This window comes from Loxodonta africana, chromosome 21 (genome assembly GCF_030014295.1).
Source record: "Loxodonta africana isolate mLoxAfr1 chromosome 21, mLoxAfr1.hap2, whole genome shotgun sequence".
Taxonomy (NCBI): domain Eukaryota; kingdom Metazoa; phylum Chordata; class Mammalia; order Proboscidea; family Elephantidae; genus Loxodonta; species Loxodonta africana.
In genome coordinates, this window is record NC_087362.1 from 46,470,552 (window position 1) to 46,492,039 (window position 21,488).

Genomic DNA, 21,488 nt, shown 5'->3' on the forward strand with positions numbered 1-21,488 from the left:
AAAATAACGCCAGATCTAACCAGAACAGACCAAGTGGTGTTGACCCTCTCCTTAAAGGCCTCCAGCAAGGAAGCATCCCAGAATCAATGTCTGTGCTTCATAATTCTAAAGAGAAGCCTCTGTCAAGGCAATATGAGAACAGTAACTTTGTAAAATCAGCTGCTGCCGAGTCAATTCTGGCTCATGGTGACCCCCATGTGTTTCAGAATAGAACTGTGCTCCACAGGGTTATCAATGGCTGGTTTTTCCGGAGTAGACTGCCAGGGCTTTCTTCCAAGGTGCCTCTGGATGGAATCAAACTGCCGACCTTTTGGTGAGCAGGTGACTGCGTTACCTGTTTGCACCACCCAAGGACTCTAACTTTGTAAGCAAGACTATAATTCACAAAAACATGTATTTCCCCTGCAGAGTAATATCTAATAACGCCTACAACCTTATAGATGGACTAAGGAAAAAATCAGTAGAGCTACAGCAAAGACAGAAACAAACAGGACCACTCTTCATTTGCATATGTTGGTTTCTCCTACCAAGGTTGTACAGCTTAAATTTTAAGTCCTTTGGACATTTCCTATTATACCCACACCTACTGAAACTCCAATACAAAGGATTTGTGGCTCTCACTCCATCTCAACAGCTCTCATGGCCTAAGGAAGGCATAGGAAGTTTCCAGAGACTCACCTCAGCTGACAAGTAGTGACACTGGAAATTCAAGGGCCCTTCTGAGCTGAGCTGGATAAAGTCCTTAGAAGGAATAGCTCTATTCTCTTTAAGAAATAAAATGTGGATCTTCTAAGTGTGTCTACAACACAGGGAAGCATTCTGATCTTCTATTTCTTTTACATCGGCCATAATATCCAGAAGAATACATAACATCCCATACACTCACAAACACTTGGTCCAAAAGGAAAATATTTCTCCCGCTCTCAATTCAAGCCTTCGTCAGAATGATTCCTTTTCAAGTAATAAAAAGATCTCACTTTGACCCAATATGAACCCATCTCCTTCCCATGTCTTCAATACCACCTACATTCTCTTTTGTTTATGTTACAGATTGAATTCTGTCCCACAAAAAGATACATTGAAGCCCTAACCCCTGAACCTGTGAATGAGACCCTATTTGGAAATAGGGTATTTGAAGATGTTATCAGTTAGGTTAGCATGAGTTTTATACTGAAGTAAGGTGGGTCCTAATCCTATATGAGTGGTATCTTTACAAAAGAGAGGGAGATACACAGAGATAGGGAGACAAAGGAAGAACACAAACACCTGGAGCTACCAGAAGCTAGGAGACAGGCATGCAACAGATTCCCTCAAAGCCTCAGAAGGAATCAAGACAGCTGACACCCTGATCTCAAACGTCCAGTCTTTAGAACTGTGAGATAATAAATTTCTGTTCTCATAAGCTACCCAGTTTGTGATACAGGCAGTCCCCAAGTTACAAACATTCGATTTACATACTACCCGTAGTTGCAAACCAACCCCCATAAAACCTATTATATTAAAAATTTGAGGTACATACAGTGGTTCATAATAACAAACAGGCACTACTTTGCGACGCACATCAAAACTATTATTATTACTGTATTATTATGTTAAAGATGTTTTAGTGTATCTTGAGGTATTTGTTTGTTTTTTTTTATGCATAGAATGGTACACAATATACTAAGATACACACCTAACTGACATTAGATACAAACCGTACCTAACTGTTCTGACTTTTGTACAAATTCGACTTAAAGACCGACTTAGGAATGGAACTTGTTCGTAATTCAGGGACTGCCTATATAAGACAACTCTTTAGAAGACCAAAGAAATAGGATGCTCTTTGTCACCTCTGGGCTGGACGGAATGAACGGGGTCCAGGCCAAGGTTGTGGCCATCGTGGTATGCACTGGGGTAACAGCAGAGGTTAGCCTGGCCAATAAGACTTGGCAGATTCATATGCCCATTTGTGGTGGTAGGCATAAGAAGACAATTACCTGTATGAAGATGATTACCTGAAAGATCACATTTAACAAACAAAAAAGATGTTTTACAAAATCCAGGGAGACACTGTATGAACTGAAGTTAACGGTACTCACATATCTGGATGAGTAAATGGATCCAGACTGAGAACAATCTGGGTCTGTTCAAACTTGCCATCACTTCCCAGGTCCTGGGAGCTGGGAACCTCTACCTTCTCCAATCTGGAAACTGCTCAGTGGCTCATCAACATGGCCACTGCCCACCTTGCTGTGGCAAGGCCGCATGTCCTCTATTCCTGGCACTCCCCAAGCCTCCACCCCTCCCAGGCTTGGGCAACCAGCTTTTAGGCTTGGGACTGATACTTGATTCACTACATCAGCTCCCCTGTGGAGTCTTTTGAAAATTTTAATTCATTACCAAAACAACTTAAAATCTCAGAAAAATACTTTTATAAGATTAAAATTGGGGTGATTACTCAGAATCCTTTTACTCTAAAAACAATTATTTAAATTTTCCAGTTTTTCTTCTGAACTATAATCACAGACACATAGATGTAAACAGAGTTGTAAACACAATATAAATTATGCATTGTACTTTTTAAAAAACTTGAATTTATTATTTTCTAAGCATTTCTTGGTTTACAGTTATCTTGTTAATTTTAATGGCTTTATATTCTCAGTTATTACTTTCTCATAACTGACTTGACTACTCCCAAACTGCCATATGTTTGTTTTTAATATTATTTATCATAAATATTACTGCAATAAAAATCTTTTGGGCATGATTTTTTTTTTTTTTTAGTAATTTATTATTCTTTAAGATACATATTGCATTGGTGAGGTTGCCAGGTCAGAAGATACAAGTGGTTTCATGACTCTTGATATGTGAAGTGGCCCTCAAGAAAGACTTATACCATTCCCAATGCCACCAAAGATGCCCCAATGCACAGGATACAGGTAGTCCCCGGCTTATAAACGGCCAACTTACGTACAACATGTAGTTATGAGCCAGCCCCGTGAAGCCTAATATGTTAAAAATTCAAGGTACATATAATGATTCATAATAATGAATGGGCACTACTTTGCGACGCACATCAAAACATTATTATTATTACTGAATTATTATGTTAAAGATGCTTTAATGTATCCGGAAGCGTTTCTTGAATGTTTTTTATGCATAAAAAGGTACACTATATACCATATACCAAGACAAACATTTGACTGACGTTAGATATAAACACGTACCTATTTCAATTTACGTACAAATTCGACTTAAAGATAAGATTTGGGAACGGAACTCATTCGTAATCTGGGGACTGCCTGTGTTTTGTTACCGCAAACCTAGGAAATCAACACAATTTACTTTAAGCTCTGCCTCCCTATCGTAGTCTCCTAGTTCTGCCATTAACAAGAACCACCACAAGTGGGTGGCTTCAAAGAACAGGAATTTATTGTCTCACAGTTTTGGAGGCTAGAAGTCCAAATCAGGATATGGGTGGGGGTGGGGTGTGGGGTGTCTTTCCTTGTTCATAGCCCCAGGACTTCTTTGGCCTCTGTCTTCCCCATGTATGTATGTCCCTGTGTCTATTCCACTCTTTTTATAAGACAACCGTTACAAGTGATTAGGTTCAGAACCCACCCTATTACCTTATGACCTCATTGGCATAACAAAAGAAAACCCTTATTTCCAAATATGGTCATATTTACAGGAACATGTTTCAACCCATAAAGTTCTCAAGATTTTATGTCCCCAGATCAGAAAACCCTAATTCCTGTGCTATTGTTGTTAGGCGCCATCAAGTTGATTTTCAACTCATAGCAGCCTCACATGACAGAGAAGAACTGTCTCATACGGTTCTCTAGGCAATCTTTACAGCAGCAGACTGCCAGAACTTTTCTCCTGCAGAGCCGCTGGGTAGATTTGAACTGCTAACCTTGCAGTTAGCAACCATTGTGTCACCTGGGCTCCTTCTATTTCCTATAAGCTTTTTTTTTTTTTTTAAAGTCTTGTAATACTGATACCCAATGCTTACTCTGGAGACAAATTAGATGATTCACCAGTTGGTAAACATCTTTAAATCGTATGGTAATAAAGGATGAACAGGTAAATATTTCAAACTAGAAAATATGATTAAAGTATCAAGGACTCAAATTTAAGTACATAGCAGGAAAACCAAATTAAATACTATGAAATAAAACTCATTAGCAACAATTAGCACCAGAACACCACACAGAAAAAAACTTCCAAACTCGTGAGGTCTGTTCCTCCGGCATTAACCTAAACCATCCCAGGATAAAGTATAGGGTCAGCCAAAGACAAGATGATCCTCAATGAGATGGACTGACACAGTGGCTGTAACAATGGGCTCTAACGTAGCAACTACTGTGAGGATGGCGCAGGACAGGGCAGTGCTTCGTTCTGCATACATGGGGTTGCTATGAGTTGAAACCAACTCCACAGCACCTAACAACATCCCAAAATAAAGGTACATGCTCACACTTTGTTGCAGGGAACAACTTATACCCATGTCAGTAATGTTGTTAGCTGCTGTCAGTAATGTGATACTGCTTAATTTAGTCTGTCACTGGTGGGCCCAAGGGGTTAGTTAGCAAGGTGAGGGGATGAAGACCAGGCAGGGGACAAGGTCCCACCGAGGCACTGGTGGTGGGGTCAGGGGTGGCACAACCATCACACTCGACTGTTTTGGTAGATGATCTTATTATAGAACTTCTCCCAAAAGTGGGAAGATTCTTTTAACACAAGACTCATGGTTTTCTGCCTCTACATCCTATACTCTTGGTCCTCTTCTACATATATTAAGCTACTTGGTAAGATGTGGTCTTTGGAAATAGCTAACCCAACTTCTCTAAGTTGGTAATGAGTCATTTTTCATGGCAACAAAGGCTCCATTAGCAAGGAGCTAATCGATATTAAAATCTAACTTTCTCTGATGTACAAATTTTACAGTTCATTCATTTTTTACCTATCACACCACTCATTACAGTGTCCCTAAGGCAATTTAATTCCCAATTAACTCTCAGCTATACTAATCACCAACAACTCATCCAAATTAAGACAGAAAAAAAAAATAATAAGTCTCTTTCATGAAGATCCTCACGAATACACTGGAAAACATTGAGAAACCATATCTGGGGCAGTTCCCCATCGCAGCACAGAACCAGCCTTTGATTATTTGAATAAAGTATATTACAGTTTCTAATTCCTCTTATTGAGATGATTTTCCCTACTTAAAAATCCAGCTATGGTTCCTGTAAGTTCCAATAAATATTTAATGAAACTCAAAAGTTTCAGATAACTATGGCGACTTTTCAAATTCAGGAACAGACAGAGAAAGAGAGACTGGGAACAGAAAGAAAGGTTGAGCACAAGCCAAAAACTAGAGGAAACACTTAAATTTTAATCCTGGCCTGATATGTAGCCAGAGTACAATCATCTCTCTGTTGCATGTATACAGTCCTCCATATGCACAGAGTCCAAAAGATTCTTGAGAGAAAATATCTGAGGAAATCCAGTGAACTTAGATACTCAAGTTTACACACAACTGAAGGAAATAAAAATGAATCAAATCAATAGGGCTAGCTATTTTCAATTTCCCCCAGTGAAACTCACAGAACTGAAACGAACAAACAGGAAGTCAGCCTCACCTAGAGCAGGCGTCATGGCAGCCATGGGCCCAGTGGGATCCAGCTGGAATCCGCTCATCATGAACTGGGCATCCGACGTGGCACCGTCCATCTTCAGGTTGGGCAGGTTCATGTTCTGGGCCAAGTAGTATTGGTAGAGCTCAGCCTCAGCAGGCGAGGGCAGGCTGCCGAGGCCCAGGTGGCGGTTGTGTTGAATTTGGGTCATGTTCTGCTGCAGCAGCATCATGTTATGCATGTGCTTCTCACTAGTCATGTGAATGCGGAGGTTCCTAGCCACATTGGTCTCATAATCGCACACCTCGCACCGCCAGGTGGGTTTGGTTTTTGGTTTGGTGGGCGAGGGGGCCCCGCAGGAGCTACCGATATTGGCTGCTGCAGCCGCTGCGGCCGCTGCAGCTGCCGCCGCACCGGCACTATGGCTGAAGACTTGCTCACCTCCTCCATTCTGCAGGTTCTGCATGTTGTTGAGATGCTTGTCAGACTGCATATGAATACTGAGGTTGCCTTTGGTCGTTGTGGAGTAGTTACACACCTCGCAGCGGAAAGGCTTGTAACCACAGGTGTAGCTTTCTCCTCGCGCCAACCGAGGGTGGGGCTGCCCACTTTTGCAATAGACGCACGAGCCCCCCGGCTCTGGGTGCTTCTCCTTCATGTGTGCCTCCAGCGTCTGCTGGTACTTATAGTGCCAGTTGCACTTGGGGCACTTGAGGGTCTTACACGAGTTACGAGAATGCATCATGGTCATGTGGCCGCCCAGCGAGCGGGAGGAGCCCAGGACCGTGTCGCACTTGGGGCACTCCACGCCACTCCCCGAGGGGCACTCCCCAACCCCAAGCTCGCAGAGGGAGCCAGCATGCTGGTGATGGGAGACGAAGCTCCCATCTTCGCCCTCTGTACTTTCATTTGGTTCTGGTGCTGTGGCATTGTCTTTATTGGCACTTTCATCAGCGAAGTCCAGCCTCCTGCCGCCCTCTGCCACGTTGGCCCTGACGCCCTCACTGTTAAAGCTTAAACGATTCCTCCTGTTCGCACCATCAAAGACAACAAAGGAAGAAGCAGAATTAGAACTAGTAGAAGCTGTGCCCCTCGACAGGGTCTGGAGCACATTAGGCATTAAGGGGGAGTTAGAAATGCTTTGGTTTGAGAGAGCAAGGTCCTTTTTGCTGCTACTACCTGCCGCGGCCCCAGACTCCTCGTGGGGCTTGTCCTCCAGTTCGTCGTCCAACTCGCTTGGAAAGAGTCCTTTGCAACCCTCGTCTTCCTCCTCCTCTTCTTCCTCCTCTTCCTCTTCTTCTTCCTCCTCTGCCTCCTCCTCCTCCTCTTCCTCCTCCTCCTCAGCTGGCTCTGCTTTCTCGGAGAAGCAATCTGGGTCACCCACCACTTGCTTCTCTCCTTCTGCTGCCCCAGAGTCCTTGCCCTCTGAGGATTTGGTAGGACTGGAAGCCAGAGGCCCCAGGGGGACTGAGGTAATGGGGGTCTTCAGGACTGAGCTGGTGAGCCCGCCAAGGTTCAAGAGGGTGCTGGGGGTCAAGATACCAGCCTGGGGCTGCTCAGGGCCAGCAGAAGAGCTGGCTGGGAGAGCCTCCTCCCCTTCCATCCGAATGCCACTAAATTTACCATAAAAACTGTGTCCGGGGCCTATGAGGTTAGCTGTGGAAACTAAAGGGTGTTGAAAGTTTTTGTTTTTTGGTTCCAAAAAACTTACAAGGGGTTCCTTGTCTTTGCCGATCCCTTGGATGATAGCGGAGATGTTCTTATTGCTAAGAATTTTCCGCTCGTCCTCGCTCAGGGTCATTCGATGGTCGTGCACGGCGTGCGTCACAAACGAGCGGACGTACCCGAAGGAAAGTTTGCACAGGAAGCACATCAGAATGGGCTTCCTCTTCCCATAGAGCACAAAGCCATCGAATTTGGACAGGTCCACATTGTTGGGAACATCTTTGGATACGCAGGAGCTTTTGGCAGAACCGTCGCTGTTCAGGTAATCCTTGTTGCTTTTGTGTCGCACGTCGAAAACGCGGAAGCTGTGCAGGACGGGGCTGAGCCCCGCCAGGGCTGAGGTATTCGGGAAAGCCTGGTCTGGGCCCTCAAACCATTTCCCGAAGGATGAGGCTATGTGGAAAGTGTTGATGATCTGTGGGTAGACTGGTGCAGCACAAGAAGGGTCCCCTTGTTTGCCCCCCGCGGCGGGGAGAGAGTTCAGAAAGAGCGAAGGGAGAGCCCCGCTGCCACTGCTACAGGCGCCTCCGCTTTGGGTCAGCTGGCTCAGGCTCTCGACAATGTAGGCCGAGCCATCCGGCTGGTAGACTATCTCTCCAGCCAAGTTCTCCACATCGCTCTCCTCGTCCCCCTCCTCACTGGTGTCGCTCCCACTCTCCTCTCTCAGGGGCAGTGAGGGACGCGCGCTGGGGCAGTGGTGCTCCATGTAGGTCTGTAAACTGGCGAAGGAGGCCAAGCACTCGTTGCAGCTGACCTCCTTGCTAGCAGGCTCGGCAGCGGGGCCGGCCGAGGCGGTGCTCTCCGCGAGGCGCTCATTGAAGGGGGCCCTCAGGCTGTCCAGGGGCCCGTGGTTCTCGCTCGTGGGCTGCTCCATGCTACTGGGTTTGTCGGGGAGGTGGGTGCTGTTGAGTTCAGTCCATTGCTGGTGCTGAGGGAGACCGCACCCATTGTCCTTCCCCGAGACGACAGGCGAGTCACAGCCTTCCATGGTAAGGCCTGCGTGGAGCTTTCATTGCACCCAGTACGGATCGGACCTGAAGAGCGTAGGCAAGGGGAGAGGAGGGAGAGAGGGGAAGAGAGAGAGAGAAAGGAAAGAGGTTAGGAGGGCCAAGGCTCAGGTCCCACACACAGCTCTCTAAGAGGCTTCTGTCCACACCCGCAACACAAAGAACGCGTCGGAGAGGATGGGCCTAGAGCAGCTAAGACCCCGGTGGTCACCTACACTGTCCCACATGAGAGGGTGGGCAGTGCCCATGGGCGTCACAGCTGGGACCAAAGCATGAGTATGGGTGTGAGGAAAGGGAAGTAAGGAGAATCCCCCTCTGTCTCCAGATGGGCTGCTGCTCTACCCTGAGGGCCAGTTCAAATCTCCATCCTTTGCAAGCACAGCGCTAGTGTGGCGACAGGGAGACAAGCCACAGTGAAGAAGGAAGACTGCATCATCAACAGAACTGTGTTCCTAACACAAACAGACGGCTAACACGAAAAGGTAGCCCCAGCTGCCAGCAGGAAGGGATGAGAGGGGGAAGGTTTAGCATCCCCAAAAGAATGGTAAGCCTGAACTGTGATATACTAAAATCAGTACAGAGGAGACACTGCTGGTGTTTTTACTGACCATGTTTCTAGTGTACGAAGTTCAAAAAGAAGCATCTGAGAACTGCCCAGCTCAGACGGTGCACATGCAGGCCTGGGTACACTCTGCAAAGCCCCCGTGAGGCAGCTGGCCTTCCACAGAGGACCAGTCATGGCCTTCCCTCCTCTCCAGATCTAGGAAGCATCATTCCCATTTCACAAGCAATAAAACAGAGGAGCGAAGTCTGACAATGGGCCCGATGCCACCCTGACTGCCGTGAGCCAGAAAGAGAAGGCAGGTCTCCAAATTCCCATTTCCTCGTCCCAACCAGTAGAGCACCCTTGCCTGTGACTCAGCTAGCTTCAGACTGGAAACCGTAGGTGAAAATGTAAGCCTGATATTTCAGTGAAGAACCGACTAGACTCTGCATCCGCCAACTCCCCCTCCAACAGTGTCTACCTCACCCTGTCTGGATCGAGCCTGTTCACCACTTGCTTGGTGGCTTTTGCTATCAAGGATCTTAGCAGCGAGCTGGAGACGGCAGCTGGGCTTAGCGATTCCGTTCCACACCTGCCTCTTAGTTATTAGTCACTATCCAAGCAGCTGTCCTTTGGCCTGGGGGCTTTTCCGTTTCCGATTCCAAAGTGCCACTGAGCTGAATTTGCCCTCTGAGACCTGGTGTCCCCAGGGAGAGGCATCAGATCACCCGCTGCCGCTGCTCTGCTCCTGTGGCAACATCATCACAGGGGCATTTATTCCTTCCCGGTGCGGCTCCTACAGGCAGCTCAGCGCCTTGCATGGACCTGATCTTCCGCCTGCAAATCCCAGGCCACCTCTTCCCCCTGTTTCTCCTTCCTGGAGAACACTTGGCTGCTTCTCCACCCACAATCTCATTCATACTCAGAGGATGAAGGTTTTGGCTGGGTTTGGGCTCCCTCCCTCCAGCATCTTCCCATTCTTTTTTTTCATTTCTTGATTCTTGCCTGCAGAGTGAGCCAAGAGCTCCCCCTCGGGAAAAGACAGGGAAGGCAGGTTTACCAGCACTCTCTGGAGAAATAACTTTTTGGAAGAATGGGTCACGTTTTATTTAAAAGACACACATGCATGCTACACTCCGCAGCTTATAAACACAAACTCCATGACAACAAAGTTCCACGGGCCTCAGAAAAGACTGATTGATTTTAAACAAAGATGACTAAACTAAACCAAACCAAACAGCAAATGCAGTGGAACTTCTCCAGAAGGCTTAGCTGGGATACAGGTGAGAATTCAGGGTGGTTCTTCCTAAGGAGGTGCCTGATTGGCTGGATGACAGCTGATTGACAGCTCAGGCCAAAACGGCTGGCAGTCCTGAAGGGGCGGGAGGGTTAACAGCCCGATTGTAAAATCAATGTCATAAATGCTTGGTAAGTTACAGGAACATGCGGGAAGGGGAGGCCACGATTGATAAAGGAGAACAGCTTTGATGCTGCACCAGGGACTTGTTTATCGACAGCAAAGGCAATCTCCTCTCCAGCCTGGGCTGGGCAAGAGAAACCTGCAAGCGTTTACCAATTAATTGGTGGGCTTTTCTTGCTCTTCCTCCTCCTCCTCCTCTACAAATGATCCAGCTAAGGGGTTGGAACTTTACAAACTGGCCACACTTTGTTTCCTATTCCAAAACAGAAAGGGTCAAGGAAGGATGACATCGTACCCATCTCTGAAAGACAGATGGCCTCAGGGTGGTGACACCAACCCTAGAGAATGGACCTACAAGAGCCCAGTCATTCATTAAGACTCAGGTGAGAAAGAAGGATCCCCACTTCAGCATCCATACTACTTGCTCTGGGCTGCCTCTCAACTCACGCTGGCCATGACAAGTGGAAACTTTTATAACCTTGCTACTTCCGGTGTGGTTCCTGGACCAGCAGAGAGTTGGTGAGGAATGCAGACTGTCAGGCCCCACCCCAGACATATGGGGGCAGAATCTGTACTTTAACAAGATCACCAAGTGATGTGCATTAAAGCTGGAGACGCTCTTTTACAGCGTCTTCACAGTATTGCCAACTCATGTGGACAGGGCACTTGGATTGCCAGATAACTAGGGAAGGTCAGTCTTTGGCTCCCAATAGTCTCCAAGGGGTGCAGGAATGGAGATGAACAAGAGGGGAGCTGAGCCCAGAGATCGAGAAAGCTCTTAAATCTGCCCTCCTTCAGCAGGAGGACCTCAGGGCACACACTACTCTCCCACCCAGCCTGCTGTCTCTCGCTGTTTATCAGCCAGTCAATAAGAAAAAGGTAGTTCTTAAGGAGGCAGAAGTCAACTCGGCAGGTCGATCAGCACTCTGTCTGTAAACACAGTTTCCCGTAAAATCAATGATCTTCAGTTACAGAGAGCAGCCTGGGAACCCAGCAGGTCCCCGCATCTTCACAGGCAATCCCGCCTGCCTCCGTGAACCCACCCCGTGCTCAGGCCCCCCAGACTCCGTGCCCCCTTCCTTGTCCTTCCTTCCCTCCAGGGCCAGCTCACACAGCAGGAGCCCTCAACGCTTCCTGCACCTGCCTCTCTTCTGCTGGTTATGCCCCCAAATTCCCTTTAATCACTGAGGCATTGGACTCTGCCCTTCTCTACTTATGACCCCCAATACTGCATTCAGAATGTTTTGTTTTTGCTTTGCTTTGCTTTGTTTTAAGAACTTGGATTTCAATAGAGTACACCTCTCCAAGAAGACCATTCAGTGGAAGACATGGGAATGACCTCTTCCCTCCTCCACTTTTTCTTTCTTCCTCCTCCTCCTCTTCTTTCTCTCTCTCTCTCAGCTTAGCACCTACCCCTGCCATTTGAGAAGTAATCTTGTACAGAAAAGTTCCAACATCTCCATCAGGTACCCCCTCCCTCCCACTTGCTCCCTTCACAAGTTATATTTTCCATGGAACTATCACCAAGTCCATGCTATCTTTACAAATATCCACCTTTACTTTTCAAAGATTGTTTAAAGGACTAAAACTCTATCATGTTACCCTCAAACAAAGTCATCCATCTCCCTCTTTAAATGAAAAAAGACAATCGGATTCTAAAGGCTGGGGGGTCCTTTGCAATGTGGTATGATAGTTTTATCCTTTTCCTTTGAGATAGGACTGGGTAAAATGCAACAGTTACAGGGAAGCTAGCATGGGGGGCAACTATTAGGAAGAGGAGGGGGCTCCTGCTATTGCTCCAGCTCCCTGAGAATTAAACATGAACAGTCACACTGTGTAATTTTAAATTGTTAATTAGTGCAGGGTTAATTAGGCGGTCCTTTCACAAGAGGCTGTTTGGCAGAAAACCAAGCAGGGAAACAAGGGAGAAGGAAAGAAAAACAAAGAGAGAATAGAGACAGCAAGAAACTGTTGCCTCTGTTAATAACGCATGTGGCATCACCAGAGAGACATGAGCCAGCAGGCAGGCTTCTCTAAATGCTCCCCTGCCCAGCTGGAGGGATTGCCCACGGGTACCACGTTCCTAAAGGTGATCTGGCAGCGTTTGTCAGATGCCTCACAAATGCTCATGCCCTTTGGCTCAGCAATCCTCCCATTCTAGGAATTTATCCTAAGGCAACAACCCAAGACACACATAGAGATATAAGAATATTCATTCCAGCATTTATAACAAGAAAAAAAAAAAAGTAATCTGGCCAAAACAAGGGACTCCCTAAATTACAGTGCCTAGCAGGCGCTCCTTGGAAACTCTATGGGGCATTGCATAGGTTGCTATAAAAAATTCTTTTTTGAAAAGAATATTTACAGGCATGGGAAAATGATCACACAGGATGCTACATGAGCAAAGCATATATATGTAAACCAAAAACCAAACCCAGTGCCATCGTAGTCGATTCCGACTCATACCGACCCTATAGGACAGAGTAGAACTGCCCCAGAGAGTTTCCAAGGAGCATATGCATATGAAAATATGAGAGATTTATCGCAACACTTTAACAATGGCAATTTCTAGGGGATGAGGTTAAGGATGACCTCATCTCCTCCTCTGTGCCTTTATTTCCCAAAGCTTTTTAAAATTAAAACCATCATAATAGCAGCCACCACTTACTGAGTTAAGTACTGTGTTAAGGCCTGTGGGGACAGTATCGCCTTGATCCTTATGAGTACTCTAGGAGGTGGATGCTATTTTTATCCCCATTTTAAAGATGCAAAAACTGAGGCTGCCCAAGGCTAAACCCACAGCAGCCAGTAAATGACAAAACCAGACAGTCTGGCTGTGCTGTCTGTGTTCTTAAGCTATTCTACTCTGTTTTTGTTTAATGTCTATTCCTCAAAGAGAACCCCTGAACATCCGTACATCTGGCATTAGAATTCATTCTTACACAACCTGGGACTTCCCTAAGATCATGCGATCTTCAACTATATGAAGGCCTGCCTGCCTACCTGCTTACAGGACAGCTAATATAAAAGATTATCGATTCTCACATTCAGCCTTCTCTTGCTTGGGAGCAGGGAGGGGAGGAGAGTTCAAGTGTACTTCTTTATTTGGATATATTCAGACAGGAGAGGGCAGATAAAGGAGGAAGGTAGGCTGAGACAAAGAACTGGACAGCAGGTCCAATATCCTGATTATTTTAGAAGAAAGGCAGATTCCAGAAACTACACACCAATAAACGCATTCATTCAATATTTACTAAGCACCTACTATGTGCCAGTGAATCAATGACTGCTATCAGCTTACATTCCTTTAGGGGAGAAAGCACAAATAAAAATGGGTAAGTGATGAAAAGCACTCAGAAATAATATAAAACAAGAGAAGATGACAGTGATGGGAGCATGTGGACATCATTTTGGATAAAGTAACGATATTAAATTTAAAACATGTTATAGGTTATTTAGCGCCAAGTTTCTCACCGTTTTAGAATGGATTCAACAGTTGCTGAATAAGTGCTTAAAAAAAATAAAAGGTGATCCCGAGGAATTAGCAATTAGCTGTTGATCCAGTAAGAAAATTCACATAAAATAAACTGAAAAATATCGCCTCACTCTGACTCACTGATGTGAGAAATGCAGTAGAGAGTACTTCTTATTTTAATAAGAAATCCCAAAGTTTACCACTTCCTTGTATCCAGAGTGGCAAAATATGTCAGATAATAAAGTCTGGCTGACTTTATAGGTGGTTAATGTCATTACTCAAGTGTCAGTTCAGAGGTCAATGTATCTCTTGATGTGCCATGGAGTTCTATGCTGCCCCGGCTCTGTTCATTTAAATGAACAACTTGAGAAACAAAATAAAGCATATACACCATTTGGCAGAGCTCATAAAGCTAAGAGGAATAACTAAGAAGCTAGATGGTGGAATTAAGACTGCGAAGATCTTGCCAAGTTGGAACAATAGGCTCGGCCTAATAAGATGAAATTTAGATATGAAGTCCTATCTTTAAGTTCATGCATGGATGGAGAGAGGAGAGGTGGCTTAACAGAATTTCATGCAAAATATACCTAGAGGTTTTATTTGAGTAAAAATTCAGTGAAAGCCAAAAGCTGACATGGTGGCCAAAGACATAAATATGATCTTTGATTGCAGAACTACAAAACCAATTCCAACTCATGGCGACTCCGTGTGTGTCAGACCCTGTGCTCCATAGAGCCTTCAACGGCTGATTTTTAGAAAGTAAATCAGCAGGTCTTTCCTCCTAGGCACCTCTGGGCAGACTTCAATCTCTAACCTTTCAGTTCACAATCAAGCGTGTTAACTATTTGCATTACCCAGGGACTCTGCCCACTACGGGACTACATTATAGCTTTTGGAACTCAGTAGGTTAACCAGCCCATCATCTTCTCTGCCTACACAAAGAATGTTATGATCCCCTTCGGGGAATCTCATAAGAGGGATACTGACAAACAAACTGGAGAATTGTCAGAATGGCCAAACACAACATCTTTAGGGCCCAGAAAAGAGAAGCCCTATTGTAGGGCAGAACACCTATCTTCAACTACATGAAGGCCTGTCTGCCTGCCTACCTGCCTGCCACAGGGAGGATTAGATGTGTTTTCTATCTACCTCCAGGGTTTAACTAGAATAAGGGGAATTTATAAGGAATTAGAGTTTGGTTCAATATAAACGAAAATCTTTCTCAAGGTTATCAAAGCTCCAAATTGGAATGTTTACTCTCTAAAATACTGAGCTCCCTGGTTGCATGAATCAAGTAAAAGGGGATTTTGCTTTGGCCAGGAGGTTGAATCAGGCAGCCTCTCAGGTCCATTTAAACATGAAGATTCTTTTCATTCCTAGGTTATCAATAAGGTTACTCAGCCAACTTTAATTAATTGTCTTTGGGGCCCTATAGCATTTTGCACATGGTGACACACTACAATTCCGTAGTTATCATGCTGCTGTGATTATCTGTTGGCTGGTCTGTCTCTGCCACTAGATTGTAAGCAGCATGAGAGAAGGGACCATGTCTCATTCAGCTCTGGATCCTCCACACCTGAGATATAAAAGATGCTTAATAAAACAATGAGGAAAATTAAATTAATGAGCATGATGATTAACACTTCTAGAGGAAAAAAAATTAGCCCTTAACACATTCCTTTCATTTTCTCTTTAAGAAATAATGTCCTATGTAATCATCGTCCACTAAATCAAACCAGGGCTCCTTAGAGAAATGGCCAATTCTTAGTTTGGGCCAGGGAGAGTACAAGGTGAGCTGAAATATCTTCTTGGGCCAAGACATAAGAAGGTACTCAAAGAATGATGAGGACATGCCAAAAGGACAGACAGCAGGTTGAAGGGGCTCCCACTGGCCAAATGTGGGTTAAGTTGAGTATGATAATAAGAGTAAAGGATGACAACACAGTAAAATAAAAACCAAACCAAACCCACTGCCGTTGAGTAGATTTTGACTCATAGTGACCCTACAGAGTAGAACTGCTCCATAAGGTTTCCAAGGAGCAGTCGTTAGATTCAGACCACTATGCCACCAGGGCTCCATGAATAAAGAATCCATAATTCCACACCTTTAAAATAAGAAAACTAATGTGAGAGAATGGAAACTTCTTCCTTACAGTAGAAAGCCAACTAATAAATGCAGTGGAGAATTACAGAGTTAGAAAATCACCATTTGGTAACCATCACAGTAACAATCCATTCTGGCAAGAATCAATGGATGCCAAAACTTGTGGATGAAAGTTTGAGGAATAACAGGATATTTACACAGTCTCAAAGTATCTCCCCATAAAATACTTATTAATACAGAGGGAAAACCAGTAACTTTACAGTGGAGAAACCTGGCAGATACTCCTAATCAAGAAATCAAAGTTAACATTACCAGTAATGAGACAAATAGCATGTGCCTCCTGATAGGGTGTACCCAGAAGAACACAACATTCCTCCCGTGGTATTCCTGCCAAAAATGTAAAGCCTGAATCTAATCATAAGGGAACATCTGACAAATCCAAATTGAGAACAGTCTACAAAATGTCCTACACTCTTCAAAAATGTCAATGTCATGAAACAGAAAGAAAGAATGAAAAAACTCGTTCAGATTAAAGGCAACTAAAGAGACATGGCAAATGAATGCAGCACATAATCAGAGTTTTCTTTTCCAATTAAAGAAAAAAAAAACCCGTTGCCATTGAGTCAATAAAAGACATAATTGGGACAACTGCCAAAATCTGAATAAGGACTGTAGATTGGAGAACAGTAGTATATCAATGTTAATCTCCTAATTTTGATAACTGCAGTATGGGCATATAAGAGAATGTCTCTGCTTTTAAGAAATACACACTGAGGTATTTAGAGATAAAGGCATAATGTCTCAACTCTCAAATGGTTTTAAAAAATGTTTGAGTGTGTATTATGTATTATGTATGTGTGGATGGACGAATGGACGGATGAGGGGGGAAGGAAAAGAAAGAGAACAAGGATGGACGTGGTAATGTTAACATATGGGGGGTCTGGGTGAGGGTATATGAGAATTCTTTGTTCTATTCTTCCAACTTTCCATACGTCTGAAACTATGTCAAAATAAAAAGTTAAAAGACAAAATGTCCAGGGTAAAAAAAACTCTATATATCGAACCTCCAAAAATACATATGAACAGTTAACCAACCCTGATATGCATACCTTGATCTTCATGTGAAATTGGTTCCTGGCACAGCTTCGTGAAAGGAGGAAGGCTACAAAGCTGGACAGGGAGTTATAGACAGACAAGAGCAGAAAACTAGTCTTCCCTTTCTTCAACTGAGAAGCTTCTAAGTTTAGCCTTCTAGTTGGATAAGACAAGCAAATGGTCACTCTAACTTGGGCAAAATTCCAAGTAATATCACACTGAAAGACATTACCCAAGATACGCATGATCCTGACTTTGGACAGATTTCCTTAACTTGGTGCAAAGCAGTTCTAAATCTAAGGAGGCACTCCCAAGGACAGCCACCTGAGAGATGAAGAACACCATCAACCTACAGAGGGTGGGCACTGCTAAGTCTGGACTAAAGCATATCAGAGAGAGAACCACACAACAAAGAATGAACTATCACCTTATTAAAACTCACCGCCTCAAAAAAGCCCCAAAGGAAACCCAGATTGTTAGATAAGTAGGAACCTCTTTCAAGTGGCAAAGAAATAATATCCTTATCTGTTTAGCTTGGAATCCATGAAGAACCATATCCAATTCCATTCTGTGTTTGATTAATAACAGAAATTTATATTGCTGCTTTGTATGAGTCAATAAGTGTTAAACCATAAATAGGTGAGATTCCATCCAATGGGTAGCAATTTCCCAGCAGCCTTAAGAATTCTTTTGTAACTGTGACAAGGTCAGAGAACACACACATGCTAGACCAGGTCCCCTGAACTGCAGGAGGTCCACTGCCCAGAAAGTCCAGAGAATCATCCATGCCCTCGGCTTCATGTTTGCTAGTAAGTACATCTGTGCTATTTCCAGCATGAACATAAATCAGCCTGGAAGTGAAAACTGCTAGCTCAGTCCATTCTGTAGGGAAGCCACAACAACCTCGGTATTCTGGTCACAGTGGAGTCACGGAGGGGAAGAAGAGGAAGACATGAGGTCAGAAGCAGTGCTCAGTTTAGAGCCCACTCTGTGGGTGTTAGAAGGGAAGAGCTCACACTGAGAGGAACAGATTCTTTGCTATATATAGAGAGACACTCACAGTTCAACAACTACCAGACCCCTGAACACAATAAGTAACAAAAAGCAAGACTACTCAGCTATTACGCTGTCTTGTTCCATCAAAGGATTTGGGGCATTTAACCAGCTATTTGGGTATTTGCATCCCGATGCTGAAGTGCTCACTTAAGTACTGACTTAAGCATTCACATCGAGCCACTTGGAGATTTTCCGGCATAGTCTGAAGGCAGAAGACCAATATCCTTTGTGCGTCACAGGCCTGAAAGGTTCTCTCCTGACCTGGCTTAATCACCATAAAGCTCAGATCCCCCTCCCAGATTTGCAGCAGCACCTCCTTTCATCAAACGGTAGCTGTAACTACCCAAATGCAACTACGGGTCCTACCTAGCAGGGGAGCAGATCACCACCCCCGCCCCCACTTCATTTCATCCACTGGCATCCACCCAGCTAAGCTGGACACCTTCCCATACTAACGGTAACTGACTACTTAAATGTTTCCTTTTCCAGCACCCAAAACTGTTCCATCTCCTCACTATTTCCTCCAAAATCCCCTCTCAAGAGATCCTAGTCCTGGTATCTCCATTCTTGCCACTGGGCTGCTAAGCAACACGAGGGGATGATGTAAAAATGTGCCATCTGGTCCGTTATGGTTTCAATCTGGCATCTGGTGATGTTAAATGTATTTTAAATAACTATTCTCGATTAAAGTAGCATGAGTTCATTATTTAAAAAAAATTTTGGATATATACAGGAAGACTCAAAAACTAAAAATTACCTATAATCCCACCAGCCAGAGAGTCACTGGCAGACAGCTTTTCGGGCTTTTTTCCTCTGTGTATCTACAGTGAGAGTTTTTTTTGGATCACACTGCTCTTTTAACTTAATTTAGCATGAAAGTTTTCCCATGACATTAAATATTCTTCATAAGTAAGAATTAATGGCTGCATAGATACTGCATTTATGGACATAGCAGAATTTCACCAAATGTGATTACTGGACATTTAAGCAATTTCTAATATGTTGCTGTTAAGGCAGCAATAAATGTCCAAGTCTTTGTGCATATAAAATAGCAAAATAACTTAAAAAAGTAAGTAGCAGCTCCATATTGCCCACTTAGTAGGGCCAGACATGGTGCTAACCCCTTTTTTGGTATATGTTATTTCATTTGATCCTTGCAACAGGATTACCATGAAGCGATCTCCCCATTTTACAGATGAGGAAATTGAGACTTACAGAGTTGAATGCCATGCACAAGTCACACACTAATTAAGTCAGCATCTGAAACCATGTATGGAGCCCTGGTGGCACAATGGTTAAGTGCTCAACTGCTAATCCACAGGTCAGTGGTTCAAACCCACCAGAAGCTCCAAGGGAGAAAAGACCTGGCAATCTGCTCCCATTAAGATCACAGTCTATGAAACCCTACGGGAGCACTTCTACCCTGTTCCATAAAATTGCTATAAGTAGGAATCGAATTGACTGTACCTAACAACAAGCTTCCCTTACCACTCTAAACCTAGGCTCTAACCCACGACATTCTGTCTCTATTTCCATAGGACACATTTCTAGAAGGGGAAATTCTGGCTTAAAACTAGGAACATTAAAGGCTTTGACATGTGCCAAACTGTCCTCCAAGAAAGCCCTTCCAACTCACACTTCCACTGCACAATCTCTACTCCATCAAACCAGTGGGCTCCGGCCACTGCTTCCCTTTCTCAACACCAATTTTTCTAAAATCAAGTGAGTTCCTCCTCCTCTGTGTAATTCCAGAGGGCTATACCGCATCAAAACGGAGTCCCTGGGTAGTGCAGTTAACACACTTGGCTGCTAACCAAAAGGTTGGCGGTTCACGTCTACCCAGGAAGTATCTCAGAAGAAAGGTCTGGCAATCTACTTCAGAAAAATCAGCCACTGGAATCCTATTCCACAGGCACAATTCTACTCTGACATGACACACATGGGGTCACCATGAGTCAGAGTCAGAGTCAACTCAACAGCAACTGAGTTGTTTGTTTGTTTGTTTAACACTACATCAGTAGTTCTCAAACCCTTGGTACTCAAACCCTTGGTATACATCAGAACCAACTTAGTAGAATACACACAGATATCCAGGCCCCATCCCAGAACTACTGGGTCGGTCTCTCCAGAGGTGGGGGCTGGGCATCTGCTTCAGGTGGATTAGATGACTCTAAGGCCCTATGTCTCCAATGCCACCCTGCTGATCGTGACTCCATGAAACTTTCTCCCCCTGCACTTTTCTGGCTCTCCTACATCTCCCTGATTTCTGTATTGCCTGCCCCTCTTCCTATTCCTACAACTTTCCATGGATGCACTTTTCTACCTATTCTATAAAATTCTCCATCATTTTAACTCACAGAAATTTCTCCTCTCAGTTCTCCAACAGTATTTAATCATCATCATATTTTCCCCCCTTGGCTCTCTTCTCTTATCTTAGTACATCAACTGCCTTAACTACTTCTTGTGGTTTCAATTACCTAAATTATTGAGTTGACTCCCAAAACAAAAATGTCCATTCCTGACTTATCTCTTGAATACTGTCTCCTTTCAGCAGACCACAAGATGTCTATAAGTGGCTAGTCTTCCATCATTCAAAACTCAGCATGGCTCAACAAGTCCTAACAGAGCTGCGCCTCACTGACTGCCCCGGTCTCTCTCAGTGGAACTTTTGATACATTTTTGATTCCAGAAAAGCAGAAAGATAAGATCAGCCTAGCCTTCCAAAGGTCATATTCATCAGGGGCCTCACCCATCTGAGAATCAATCCGCTGCCAAAATATTCAGACTTAAACTTTCCAGACTGGTATCAAAGCACTCTGAAATCTACTCCCATGCTACTATTCAATCATATCTCTCACTTCACTCCAACCAGCAGTCTCTTCCCCATTGTGTCCACATTCAGGTGTGTTCTTGCCTCTGTTCCTGTAGCCCCAGGCCCTTTGAATGTTCTTTACTCTTCCCTAAGGCTTATTCAGTCCTTGGCTATCCTTTAAGAAGCACAAGCTCAAGTTCCACTTAGGTAACAAAATTTTCTTCTATCACTCAAAAAATTTCTGTAATCCTACAGTAATCATTATCATACTGTTTGTTATTCAAACACTCTCCCCTTGTTTCATTTGCCTGTTTTTATCTCTATAATTTGACTATAAGCTCCTTGAAGGGGAAAAAAAAAATCCAGCTTATATTTCTGTTCACCTACTATCACATTGCTTAGCATGTAGTATGAACAAAAAAAAATACTTGATTGACGGCATACTTTCTCTTCCTGGGAGACAGTTTAAATAACATTAGTGGGAGTGTGCTGATTGCAACATAATATATAATTAATTAAACAGACCCAATAACCCAAATTCTGAGACTTAAGTACTCGAGTATTTTAGAATTTTGTAGTTGATAATGTTAAATTTATTATCTCTTATTCCAATATTACTGAGGGCC

General features: G+C 44.1%; 1 protein-coding gene across 11 annotated transcripts in view; it reads right to left on the minus strand.

Annotated features, from left to right (window-relative positions):
• ZFHX3 (zinc finger homeobox 3) overlaps positions 1-21,488 on the minus strand; it is a 288,226-nt gene that overhangs the window by 181,922 nt on the left and 84,816 nt on the right. For all 11 annotated transcript variants that reach the window (XR_002787467.2, XM_064273833.1, XM_064273831.1 and 8 more), the window contains one exon: positions 5,631-8,383. Coding sequence is in view for 10 of the 11 variants with exons in the window: in XM_064273833.1 (XP_064129903.1) it covers positions 5,631-8,337 (2,707 nt within the window). In the remaining variant the exon portion in view is untranslated. The remainder of the gene's footprint in view (positions 1-5,630; positions 8,384-21,488) is intronic.